Source organism: Aptenodytes patagonicus, chromosome 7 (assembly GCF_965638725.1).
Source record: "Aptenodytes patagonicus chromosome 7, bAptPat1.pri.cur, whole genome shotgun sequence".
NCBI classification, from domain to species: Eukaryota; Metazoa; Chordata; class Aves; order Sphenisciformes; family Spheniscidae; genus Aptenodytes; species Aptenodytes patagonicus.
In genome coordinates this window covers 21,906,168-21,919,358 of record NC_134955.1, presented here as the reverse complement: position 1 = coordinate 21,919,358, position 13,191 = coordinate 21,906,168, and the positions used below count along the sequence as shown (strand labels likewise).

The following is a 13,191-nucleotide window of genomic DNA, read 5'->3' as shown; positions in this document are numbered from 1 at the left end:
TCCTTTAATATTATGTAATTTTCTGGAGGGGTTTTCATGTTGTGTTGGTTTGGGTTTTTTTCTTAGCAGTTTTTCATGCTGATTAACAGCATGAAAAACACTATCGTGAATATACTGTCTTCTGTTCAGATAGTCATGCAGATCAAAAACCTGAGCTCTGATTTCAGTCACAGTACAAAGTGATTTTCAGGCTGGTTGGAAGACTGGTGGCACTTTTATTGCACATATTTCATCTTCTAAAGTCAAATTTCCTGTACCAGGATTAGGGGAAAAATCCAAGTATTAGTTGCAGTTTTAAAAAATAAGTTAAAAAATAATAATAATCTGTGAACAGATGCAACACATGCTAGAATGAGATTATTTGCTGTGGCTGCATATGAAATTAGAGATGTAATTAAATATGCATGTCTGTCAGATCTCTTTAATGGTCTCAAACTCTTATAAATTCTCTACTACAAGTTTACTTAAGAGGTGAATACTGTGAAATGTTTGCTGTTTTTGTCAGTTGAGCAGGTACTCTCTGAAGATAAATTCAGCCTTTCCTGGTTTAAGAGTTCTGGAATACAATTGTCTTCAAGTGTGGAATTAGATTTTCTTACGAAAAGCTGAGCGTTTTTTTTTCCTCACCTGGCTTCAAATTTATCTTGTTATGAAGCACAACTAGATTTCATTGGGCTGATCACTGTGATGCATCCATGTATATCTGACAACTCTGATACAGATCCATTTGCAGGGAGGTCTTTTGTGGTAATACTCTGCAATTCTTAATAGTCTTGTGCTGCCTAAAACAACCTCCTCTAGCTGTGCTAACCAAGGAAATTGAGAGGGGGGGAACTACATTTTAACAAGTAGTTTTGTCAGTTGGGGTGGGATAGAAGGGAGAAGTTATAGGAACTTAGTAGTGAAATGACATCCTCTGTTTTCTTCCGTCTTTAGTCTATTGGCCTATATACAATACATGGTATAGTATAGCAGACCAGGATTGGACTTTTACAATAAAGATTCCACTGGATTGTTGGTGTAATAATTGACCTTACTTTCATGCTGAAATAGGGTGATAATGTCAAAATCCTTTCATGGGTAGCCTAGAAGTTGCATGGCCTAGACTTTGAGCCTAGTGTGTGTCACAGCTGAGAAGTAGTTGTAGACCGAAATGCTGCTTCTGTCTTCAGTCTCCCATGGAAAACAGGAGATGCTGTAATACCTGAAGCTAAGATGGGAACTGTCATCCCTGGCTTTTTTGTTTCGTTGGTTTTTTTGTAACACAAGCACCAAGTATAACACTGGCATGCTTACACAATTTGGTATGTTCAAATCGTGCAGTAGACTACCTGAGATAGACTCACGCTTGAAGAAACTCCCTGTAACATCAGTACTATTATCAATGTTGAGCTATAACTTTGCAAAATATTAAACCATGATTCCAAAGCATAATTATTATTTTTAAAGGTGGCTATAGTTATCTAGGATCCTTAGCTGGGTGACGGGCTTGATAATGATTCCCGTTTTGAAGCACAATATAGATGTTTTTGTAGTATCTACTATATAGTAAGAGATCAACCGGTAGACTTGCTTTTTTAATCTTTACAGAGGGAAATGTATGAAGAAAAGAAGTGCTAAGAAACTCTGTCTTTATTTTCTGTTGAGATCAAGGTGTGCCATTCATAAACAACAATATTGCCTAATGACCAGAAGATTGTCTGGGAAGTCAGGAATGACTATGACTATCTTTATCTTCCACTGACATGTTGTTTAACCTTTAGGAAGTTAGTTTATGTCAGTGCCTTTTTGATTTGTGAAACAATGATAAATATGATAGTTTGCTACATTTAGTACAGTATAATTTACCAGTGAAAAGAACTATGAGTTACATTACACTTTATTACTCTGTCATTTTTCTTTTGTTGAACCTAATAATTCGACGTGTGTATTTTGTTTGGTTTTTTTCTTTTCTTCAGGCACTTGTAAAACTCTTCTCAGGACGTAAACCCATGTTATACAGTTTCCAGACATCTTTACCACGATTGCCAGTTCCAGCTGTTAAAGACACAGTCAATAGGGTGTGTACATTCATTAATTCATTTTCTTCAGTAACATTGAATCCATAGTTAGATGCCCTTGTGGGTTTTTTTTGCCATGTCTTATAAAAGTATTGCATGGTGGTATTAATATGGTGTAATGGATTAAAACTTCTGCATAGAAATTAAAATAAAGGCTGTGACAAACTGAAACTGGTGACAGTTTGAAGCTGGTGTAATTCATATTGGATGATGTGATGTCTGTTGATGTAAGACTATGCAACAAAGTGTGATTTCCAGGGCTTTTGAAACATACCAGTTTTGTTATCTTCCACAGCTTGAATGTATAAATGTGTTTTATGACTCAAAACCTTATAGCAAAGAGTGTAAGTAAGATGTATGTAGTATGTCACAGAAACAGAAGGTTTAATTTTTAGAGACAAAAAAAATATTTCTGCCTGATACTGAAGAAGCAGTATATCTTCCCCTTTTGAGTGGAAAATGTATCTTTAGAAAAGTAACCTCTTCCACTTGTGATTTGCTGACAAATGTCTGGCAAAAGATCTCATTTTTGTAGTTTGCAGGCAGATGTTTAGAAGAGTGTATATTCTTATTTTAACAACATAGTATTTATAACCTTATGAATTGAGTCTGGATAATCTTTGTCTACTGTTCAAATGCTTTGTGTAGGAATGGCGAGAAGCTACGTATTAGTTACTATTCTGATGCTGACTCTTGTGCTGTATTCTAGTATCTGGAATCAGTTCAGCCACTTATGGATGATGAAGAGTTCAGAAGAATGGAGGGTCTTGCCAAAGATTTTGCATTTAATTTGGGACCAAGGCTTCAGTGGTATTTGAAGCTAAAATCCTGGTGGGCCACAAACTATGTGAGTAGATAAATAGGAGGCTCAATTGTTCAAATGACATAACTTAATTTGTTCCCTGTTGCCTTTTTTGGCTTAACTTTCATTCTTTCTTAAATGTGAAAGAAGACAATTGAAACTGCCTAATATTTTTGTAAAGTGCATTGGAGACCACCTGATTTGCACAGGAATAATTTGTGTGATTTGGTAAACAGTGTGGTGAATGGAACTTGAAAGAATGAATCCTCATTTTGTGTTTGTTACTTTGGAGCAGGTGATTTAGCTTTTGCTCTTATGATTGCTTTTGAGGTCTGTTTATTTGCTTGTTAAGCTTGATAACTCAACAATGGGCCTGGCTAGCCATGTAGTTTAGAAGAGTGATTTAGGACAACTTTTCTATATAGAGCAGCTAAAGGATATGGAAGAGAAATAAAGAATTGCAACAATAAGTTTGTTTCGGGTTGGGTTTTTTTGTTTTGTTTTTTTCTTTTACCAAAAAGAAAACCCAAACCCCAACATCATGGTGAGAACTGTAATATAATTCCTTCCTGATATATTATGTAACATCTAGCTGTACCCAGTAGCCTAAGCTACAGTGTCCTGGCAAAGGCTGCAAAACATTCAGGAGATCTGATACATTTTAAATATTATCTGAAGGTGATGACTTCTTCAGAAGCTTATCAGAGAGCTACAGCTGAATTTAATTTAAATTCCTTGCCCCTTTTTTGCTGTTTTCCCTGAAGTTTAACACGTTAGGGTGTTTTTGTTTGCCTTTTTTAAGTAGGGGGGCAAGCTAGCAGTTTTCTTCCTGCTTCTGGATGGAATGTTGTGTTGTGGAGTCACTAACACAGAAGGCACAAACTGTGGAAATTGAGATTTTACTGCTTTCGTTTTCTTTCCTGCTACAGGTTAGTGATTGGTGGGAAGAATATATCTACCTTAGAGGACGTGGACCGATTATGGTTAATAGTAACTATTTTGCAATGGTAGGTAAATACTATAAAAAAACTTACGTGTCAAACAAGCACTGTAAAATTTCTGCCAGGTATCTTATTTCGTTATATCTTTCTGTTTAGAAATCCATTGCCACTGAGTATGTGACCTTTGTTTTTCTTTCTTCTAGTATAACCTACAGCCAATGTCTTCAAGTACAGTGCTATCTTAATAATAAACTTAGCACATCTGCCACTTAGGCAAACTCATGCAGTAATTACTTACACAGTTTTGTGCTTACTGCAACAAGCAATCTTTCAAAAGCTCCATGTAAAACTTCATGGGTAGCACAGTTCAACAAGGTGTGTGCTTATATTCGCAAATGTCTGTATGGGAAGTAAAATTGTAAAAGACCCTAAAATTAAAAGCAAGAGGAGGAAATATTCTAGTCTTGGATTCAAGTTTTAAGTAGCATTGTCTTTTCTACTGGGATGATTAAGAGCTATCATGTATGTTTTAGGACTGATGCTGTTTAAGGAGATTGTGACTGTTGAAGAAATTTAAGTCATCAACTCACTGCACTAGTGCACTTCATATGTTTTAAAGACTTTTCTATATTGACCAGAATAAACTTTAAGAATGTGAATGAGAAGTACTATCAGTATTTTTTTTTAAATCTAGTCTGGTAATCATTAACTTATGATTCTTATGTACTTTACAGGACTTCCTTTATTTATCTCCCACAACCCTGCAGGCAGCTAGAGCTGGTAATGTTATCCATGCCATCCTGCTCTATCGGAAAAAACTGGATAGACAAGAAATCAAGCCAGTATGTATACCAGTTTAAATGGCTTTTGATCTTTTTCCAGCATAGTCTGTAAGAAGTCGATCGGTTTTCAGAATGGGACAGGAGAGGAATTTCTTATTGTCAGAACTACATGTAAGATGTAACTACATTTGTGCTCCCAGACATCTTGGTTATCATTTGAATTGCACATGGGCAGAAACTACCAACTATCACAAATACAGGATTCTGTCATGCCAACTAATTGCAGTATTTGAAATTAATGTATGTGTTTGCCCAAAAGACAAATAGAGGCTTGTACTTGCATATGTTAACAGATGTTATACGGAATACTTACTGGTATGTGCTAAGCATGTAATTGTACTTCTGAGCCACTGAAGTCTGAAAAGTCTGTGGTATCATATAGTGTGAGCCCAGGGAGGTGGTTGGGACAAAGGACTGGACCTTGAGGCCAAGAGTGGGCCAGTGGCAGCGTAAGTATAGATGATGATAATATTCTGTGTTGCACTAATTTCTAGGTGGCAAGGATAGGCAAGGTGAATCTCATTCTGAATTTCTGTTCTGTCCAGTGGTTGTGTGTTGTAGCAAACAAATGTTGTAGAAACAATTAAGTAGTTTTGCTGAAGGTCATGGCAGGGATGTGATTAGTTGTATGTAACTACAAATCCGAGAAGCGTGAACTTCTGTTCCTACACAGCCAGCAATAGCTTTAAAAGAAGAAATTAAGGGGTAATGCATGCTGCATGTTTAAGTTTTGCACCCAGACTGGCCATTGAGAGCTCTTTGGATTTCAGATGCTAGCTAGCTTCAGTCATCCCTCCTGAAGGGTGAGCTTTTGGTAGGGGGGTGGGAAAAATACAGCTACTGGAATGTCAGTGGAATCTTCAACGTGTAGTTCAAGGAAAGACAATGAACGGGGCAGGGGGGGAACCAAACCTGCGTTGATGTATTATAAATCTTACTGTTCTACAGCCTGTCTTTAACGAGATCCTGTTTTTTCTTTCCTTTTTAATTTGCTAATTGTATATGCAAAATTACATTTTAATGTACATTTGCGGCACAGATTCTTCTGATGGGATCTACTGTTCCACTCTGCTCAGCTCAGTGGGAAAGGATGTTTAATACCTCCCGTATCCCAGGAGAGGAATCAGGTAAGCAGGGCCAGCCGAGGGGAATAAACATCTTAATGGAATTCAGTTTTTGGGATATTTTCTGCTAAAATCCCATTTTTCCAGATAAGGATCTGACAGACACAAGTACACACCAATACTGTGTTCCGATACTCAGGAAGTAATGAATTGCTATAGAGTGCATAGATGGTTTTTCCTTTTAGGGTGATTTTGAAAGTTCTTCAGTGTTTTTTGTCTCTTCCTTTACTTAAATTAAAAACTAACTTCAAGAAACTGTTGTCTGCCCTGTGTTTTTGACTTATAAATAACCTTTACTTTTCTCCATTCTACTCTTTCAGGATCCTTTGATATCCATGTTTTTATCTTTATAAAAGTTGTGTTCTCTTATCTCAACCATTTTAAAATCTTTTGCTTGCTTGACTTTCCCTTTTTCCTTTCAGCTTATGATTCACAACAGCATCCCAACCTGTTCTTCTCAATATGAACATATGTTCAACACTAGTTGTTTACCTGGTTTAGAGGCAGGTACAGTCTTAGTCCTGTCCAGGTTTTCAATGCCACTGTAACCTTGACCTTTTGTATGTACTGTAAGACATCAGCTAAGTGAAATCACCTGTAATAAGGACTGTGTCCAAACTTTCTATGTAACAGATTAAGAAAATTTATACTCTGAGTTTTGTTAGTTCCCGCCCTGCCCTAACTCCCAGCAATTGGCTGATTATCCTAAGCTATGAGTAACTAAGTTTTCACATTTTAATGTTGAATAGAGGAGTGTACCTGTTGACTTACAGCAGGGTCATTTTCACCTGAGTCTGTTCCTGCAACTTCTGCTTATTGTGGGAGACTAAGGATATGTTTACGTGATCACAAGCAATCATGTTAGCTCAGTCAGGAAAAAAAAAGTATCTGTAAGTGACGGTTCATATACACTCTCTCACTGTAGGTGTACATATGGTGTCATTGCATGCATTCATTAACACTGCCTATAGACATAAAAGCATTTCACTTTAGTCATTGGCAAGCCTTTGATAAATTGTTTGTTGTTGTATCTCAACATAAAAATACAATATTTTTTTGATGGTCAATACATCATCCAAGCTCTTGAGGCTGATTCTTCTGCATATGGTGTTATTTTTCTAATGGTAATGTATCCCTAAAAGTTCATCATGGGTTTCTCCCCAAAGAAGCCTCCAAAGATCTCCATCAGCTTATCCTAAATTTTCCAGGCTCGAGCTGTTTTTTATGATCTTAATATTAAAGTGGCTTTTTTGTTGTTGTTTTTTTTTTTTCCTGAGTTTTGTCACGTAAAAGGAGGCAGATTGCATCTAGAAATACTAACGCTTGTAGTCAACAGGTGGAAGAAAACATTGCTATCCATTTTCTTCTTCTTTGAGAAGCAAACTAAAAATTTCACAGCAGATTTGAGTGGACTTCTGTTGTTGTGCTTTCTACAAAAGCTTAAGCTATATCTAGGTTTCTCTGATCTGGTTATATGCTGAAGAGCCTCTTAGAACTGAGTTCACATGTTTATCCAACACTGCGTCATTGTGGCAGCATCATGATGAAATACAGCATTTGGCAGAGTTATCCTGATTAGTTATGATTAGTGCAGAGGACAATCACTAGGAATTTGGAATGCAAGGGGTTATTGGTTAGTCACCTCCATTGGGAATGGGCTGTCACTTGAAGATAGGATATATTTTTTAACTTTCTTTTGAGATCTGTAACTCATTCTTATGTTTCAAGCTGCATTTGAGCATGTTAGTCCCACTCGACTACAGAATAAAAAACATAAAGAGTTTCTAAACAGACACAGGAATGTGCCCGCTCTTCCCTGCTGGAGGTCTGACATTTGCTGTACTGTATGAAGTTGGATAAGGGGGGAAAGTGGCATTGGCTAGTGGATAAAGCAGTAGGTGCATGTGTCAGATAAGGATTTTACTCTCAGTTCTGCTGCTGGCCTTTAGTAGATATTGAGGAATTATTTCCCAGCTATGCCTCAGCTTCCTTTATCTGCAAGATGGAGAAAAACATATCCTTGATGCAATGACTACTTCGATCATGATCTAGTAGCTTAAGTAGACTAGCAAGTTTAAAAATCTCTATTAGACAACTGTAGTGTATGAGCCATTGTTATTTAGAATACTTCAAGTATGGAAAGTGCTACCCTTGCCTCTTCCCGGTCCTCAATAAAATGAAAGGTATGAACTGTTTGCATTTAACTTTGGATTTTGTGTTCTCTTAGTCTGAAATGAGTTTTGCACAAAAATGTAGAAGTAGCCCATTCTAACCATAACACCTGATTAAAATACATCCTTAATGTATTAAAATGATCAATGATTAAAATAAATATCTTAATGGTTCTCTTCAGTTTCTCCTGCTTAAAGTCTTTCAAATTAAAGTACAGTCAGCATCACAAAAATTACCTTATTTTCATCCTAAGTACTTCACGTTTCCTATTTTACTTTTTCAGTTTTTCATTGTTTCTATTTTTCCAAAGGAAAAACAACTTTTGTCATTCTGTATGTGGATAAGTGAGTTATAAAGACATTTTTCCCAGCTTTTCATGAGTAGCTTGATTTCTTGCCCTCTGATTTCAATTGTATTTTATATATGTTACAGTTCCTAAAGGAGCAGCATATTAAAAAAAAAAAAAAGGAAAAATTCTGTGGCATGTCTTCATGTTAATTGGTGGTAAAATCTTAATGAACATTGTATCCTGTTGCTTCAGCAGTTGTTTAATCTTCATGTCTTTTAACAAAACACTCTATGGAGTAAACCACTTCTTTTAAGCAGGGAAGCCTTTATGTCTTTCCATTCCCACTTTTTTTTATAGGAAATCCATGTAGCATGTTACATGCATCTTCAGATGTACATAAAAGACTTCTTGGACTGGCAAGAAAAAGGAAAGGATTTTTTTGTATTGCAAGAAATCTGTACTCCAGGTGCATAAATCTGTATTTAGGCCCATAAATAAGGTGTCTGAAAGGTAATTGCCAGGGCTTAACTGTTGTGAAGTCAGTTGTTGATGTAGATGACTAATGATCTCGCTTTTTACACTCCAGAGGTTGTCTTTTTTGTAGGGACACATCATGTACATGAGACAAATACTTGGGGTGTCCCAACTTATAGAAGAAGTTAACTCACTAGGTGATTGCTTTGCTGCTTCTTTCCCCCTCTGTGGGGTTTCATCTCAATTCACAACCCATTGTATTAATGTAATTGACAGTTGGAGTGATGCTTCTGCCAATCCTAGCACTTTCATCACAGGCATCCTATCTTTGGCAGAAATGCAAAGTAGATAGCCAAAGGCATGATTAGCATAAAACTGCTTCTGATCAGTAGATGGAGCATACCTACCAAAACTTTATGGATAGCTGAGAGCACCCAAAGTATAGAACTCTTTCCTGGTACAATGTTTCTCAGATCTCTCAGAATCATGACTTTTAGGCTCAGCCCTCATTTTTGACATCATCTTTCTTCACCATCTCAGTAATGGGTCTTTTCAGATTCATAGGAATATAACAGTTCTTTGGGGTAGTGAAGGAATTCAGTTAACTGTTTTCATCAATTGAGGGCTTTTCCTGGCTGCTGTAGAAACCTTCATCTGTAGTTTGATACAATGCCTTCATGAATAATTCAGGCTTATCCCAATTAAGCCATGTAAATAATAAAGTGATGAAAAATTTGTGGCCTAGGTTTCTGCTTCACTGACTTCCATAACACTACACTTTTTGGCCATAGATGGAGTGTTCACTCTGCATCTGCCAGGATAAATGTGAACAAAAGCTTATGGTACTAAAATTGGGCTCTCTTAAGATTCTCCACAGATTGCACCGTGAGTTGTCTAGCACTTGAATGCAGATGATTTTTAAAAAAAAAAACCAACTTTTAAATCAAGTACCTTTCCTCAGGCTCTTCTAGCGTGTTCTTTTGCTGACTGCTTAATCAGACTACGCTGCTAGTGCTTACTTTTCAGATACAGAAATACAGATTTAGTTGCTTAATATTGGCCTCCAGTGTGGAAACTGGTGGAGCTATATATGCAAATGATTATCAAATCTGGGTATTTGACTATTTCATGCAGGAATCTTTGTGATGAAATAACATGGAGCAGTTTATTCCACACTATTTATTACTTTGTTAAAATAAATAAGCTGTTGCTAACTGGTAGTGCATGCAGTAGGTATTTGATGTTATTTAGTCCATTAGTGTTTTGAGACTTCAGCTTTGTTTTCACCTAAGTGTTTCCAATTCTAGATACTCTCCAGCATGTGAAAGACAGTAAACACATTGTTGTGTATCATAAGGGCCGTTACTTCAAAGTGTGGCTGTACCATGATGGTAGACTGTTGAAACCCCGAGAAATTGAACAGCAGATGCAAAGAATTCTTGATGATGATTCAGAGCCTCAGGCTGGTGAAGAGAAACTAGCAGCTCTTACTGCAGGAGATAGGTATGGTGGTTATTTTTTAAATTAATTTTCATATTTAGAAATAGTTGCATAGTATGCTAATTGAATATTGGCTTTGGAATTTTAAAATAGTCTGCAGTCAGTTGATTATACCTTTATTACTGATTTTGTATCTTGCTAACATGTAACAGCTCTTCAGTTATTTAACTGAATATATATATATAGTTATATATAACTACATGGAGTTAAAAGTAATTTTGCAGTGGCAACCCTGTATGCAGCTTACCTATACTTACCTGGAGAAGTTTGATTTGATTTTGGTTATCATAAGAGTGGTAACTGGAAGCTTTACGGTATTACACATATTGAACTGCTTGAGTTTTATATCTACTCTGGGGTTCGCTGGCATTTTAAAGAATATCTTAAAAATTAAGATTGAGAATGTAAATTCAGTAACTTGTTACTCCATATTCATGACTTGCACCTACAAAATGAAGCAGTATATACTCAGTTGGCTCGAGGTGCAAGATTATTGAATTAAATTGAACTAAGTTTGTCACGATTTAATCTGTCTAGTTGTTTCTGGACAAGGAAGAGAAAGAGCTGTGGATTTTAATATACTTTCTTACTAGGAGTCCTCCCTTTCTCTCACTTTCTGCTTTAAAACAAACTGAAATAATTTTTCATTGGGAAAACCACATAAATTTATAAATAAACATGGTGCAATCATACAGAAATTACATTGTTCAGGACTTCTTTAACTTCAGATCTTTTTCAGGCATTTACCATGGAACTTTTTATTGACAATTGTCCAGATTCTTAGATTTAGGTATTACAACGATGGATATTAATCTGTTGATTGTTTTCATTATTATTACTATTTTCTTCTTCCATATAATAGATATTTTCTGTTGTTCAGTTATAAATGTGGATGATAGCTATACATACTACATGCTGCAGAAATGTTGAATTTCTGAGGTTTAAGCTTCACACATGTGTGAAGCTTATGTTGAATTGGTTCCTAGGATTACACTGTACGTGTATTTTTCAGAACTTTTCACTGCTGATATAGTTTAAATGCAATGAAAGTAGTTGCTTCAAATTTGATAAAAGTAGGAGGAATGTCTCAGTAATCTTAAGGGTGATAAAACATTGACACATTCACGTGATCTGGCTATAAACCATATTCTTTTTGCAGAGTACCATGGGCTAAAGCTCGACAGGCTTATTTTAGCCATGGAAAGAACAAACAGTCCTTAGATGCTATTGAAAAAGCAGCATTTTTTGTGACATTGGATGACATCGAGCAAGGGTACAGGAAAGAAGATCCAGTGAGGTCACTGGATACATACGCAAAATCATTAATACATGGCAGATGTTATGACAGGTACAGTATTGACTCTGTGGAAAATGCCTTCTCTTTTTTAGAATTTCACTAATTCTCATGGCTAATACATATGATTTAGTGACTTACAAGCTGATAAATTTCATAGAATCACAGAATGGTTTGGGTTGGAAGGGACTTTCAAAGATTATCTAGTCCACCACCCTTGCCATGGGCAGGGACACCTTTCACTACACCAGATTGCTCAAAGCCCTGTCCAACCTGACTTTGAATACTTCCAATGATGGGGCATCCACAACTTCTCTGGGCAAGCTGTTCCAGCGTCTCACAACCCTCATCATAATAAAAAAAAAAAAAAAATTCTCCCTTATGACGAATCTAAGCCTACCCTCTTTCAGTTTATAACTGTTGTCCCTTGTCCTGTCACTACGGGCCCTGGTAAAAAGTCTTTCTCAGTCTTTCCTATAAGCCCTCTTTATATGTTGAAAGGCCACAAGAAGGTGTCCCAAAGCCTTCTCTTCTCCAGACTGAACAACCCCAACTCAGCTTTTCTTCCTGGGAGAGGTGTTCCTGCCCTCCCCTGCACCCACTCTAACAGGTCCATGTCTTGTACTGGGAACCCCAGAGCTGGATGCAGTACTCCAGGTGGGGTCTCATAAAAGCAGAGCAGAGGGTGAGAATCACCTCCTCTCGACCTGCTGGCCACACTGCTGCTTACACAGTCCAGGATATGATTGGATTTCTGGGCTGCAAGCACACATTGCTGGCACATGTCCAATTTTTCATCCATCAGTACCCCAAGTCCTTCTCTGCAGGGCTGCTCAATCCCTTCATCCCCCAGTCTATTGATACTGGGGATTGCCCTGACCTGGGCGTAGGACCTTGCACTTGGCCTTGTTGAACTTCATGAGGTTCAAATTTATGTCTATTTATTTAAACAAACTTATTTAAAAAACCCCAAACCCCTAAGAACTAGTGCATTTGAATGTGAATTTTTGAGAGATGAAGTTGCAGTATAAAAATGCTTTTGAAACCTACAAAACCATAAGGAAATCTTAATTTCTTTTGTAGGTGGTTTGATAAAACATTCACTCTTATAATATTCAAAAATGGCAGAACGGGTCTGAATGCAGAGCACTCTTGGGCAGATGCTCCTATTGTTGGACACCTGTGGGAGGTAGGTGTTTAGTACAAAAAGTTAATGCAGAAAATAATGTGATATGGTCCATGCAACAGTCCTGAAGGATCAGCAGGTACCCTTGCATGAATCCCTTGCATTCATGTTGCTGATGAGTGATTACAGGCCTGTGTTTATAGCAACTGTGGAATTAAGAAAAAAAAAAAACAACAAACCTTGCTTAAAAGAAAAGGTTGCTGTCCTTTTAAATTAAATGAACATAGATGTCTCCATAGAAAAGTGATACAGTTCCCCATCTAACTTGTTTATAATCTAAATCAATAGATTGTTGCCTCTTTGATATGGCATTGTATTTTGCGTGTATACATGCTCCTGAAGCACTTAAGCTTTCTTGTGCTATAAAAATCCCACTTACTTTCAAAATTTAAAGAAATGGTACAGAGTTTAACTTTTCCTCTAAGCCATTGTTTGATAAGCTGCAGATTGAGATGCTGTTTAAATTATATCTTGTATTTATTTGCAATGAATGGAATAAATGCACTT

General features: G+C 36.8%; 1 protein-coding gene across 6 annotated transcripts in view; it reads left to right on the top strand.

The window, feature by feature from the left end:
• Positions 1 to 13,191, top strand: part of LOC143163282 (carnitine O-palmitoyltransferase 1, liver isoform-like) — a 68,672-nt gene that overhangs the window by 16,900 nt on the left and 38,581 nt on the right. For all 6 annotated transcript variants that reach the window (XM_076344325.1, XM_076344324.1, XM_076344327.1 and 3 more), the window contains exons 8-15: positions 1,959 to 2,060; positions 2,770 to 2,907; positions 3,792 to 3,869; positions 4,538 to 4,645; positions 5,685 to 5,772; positions 10,012 to 10,207; positions 11,364 to 11,552; positions 12,582 to 12,687. In XM_076344325.1, the coding sequence (XP_076200440.1) occupies positions 1,959 to 2,060; positions 2,770 to 2,907; positions 3,792 to 3,869; positions 4,538 to 4,645; positions 5,685 to 5,772; positions 10,012 to 10,207; positions 11,364 to 11,552; positions 12,582 to 12,687 (1,005 nt within the window). The remainder of the gene's footprint in view (positions 1 to 1,958; positions 2,061 to 2,769; positions 2,908 to 3,791; positions 3,870 to 4,537; positions 4,646 to 5,684; positions 5,773 to 10,011; positions 10,208 to 11,363; positions 11,553 to 12,581; positions 12,688 to 13,191) is intronic.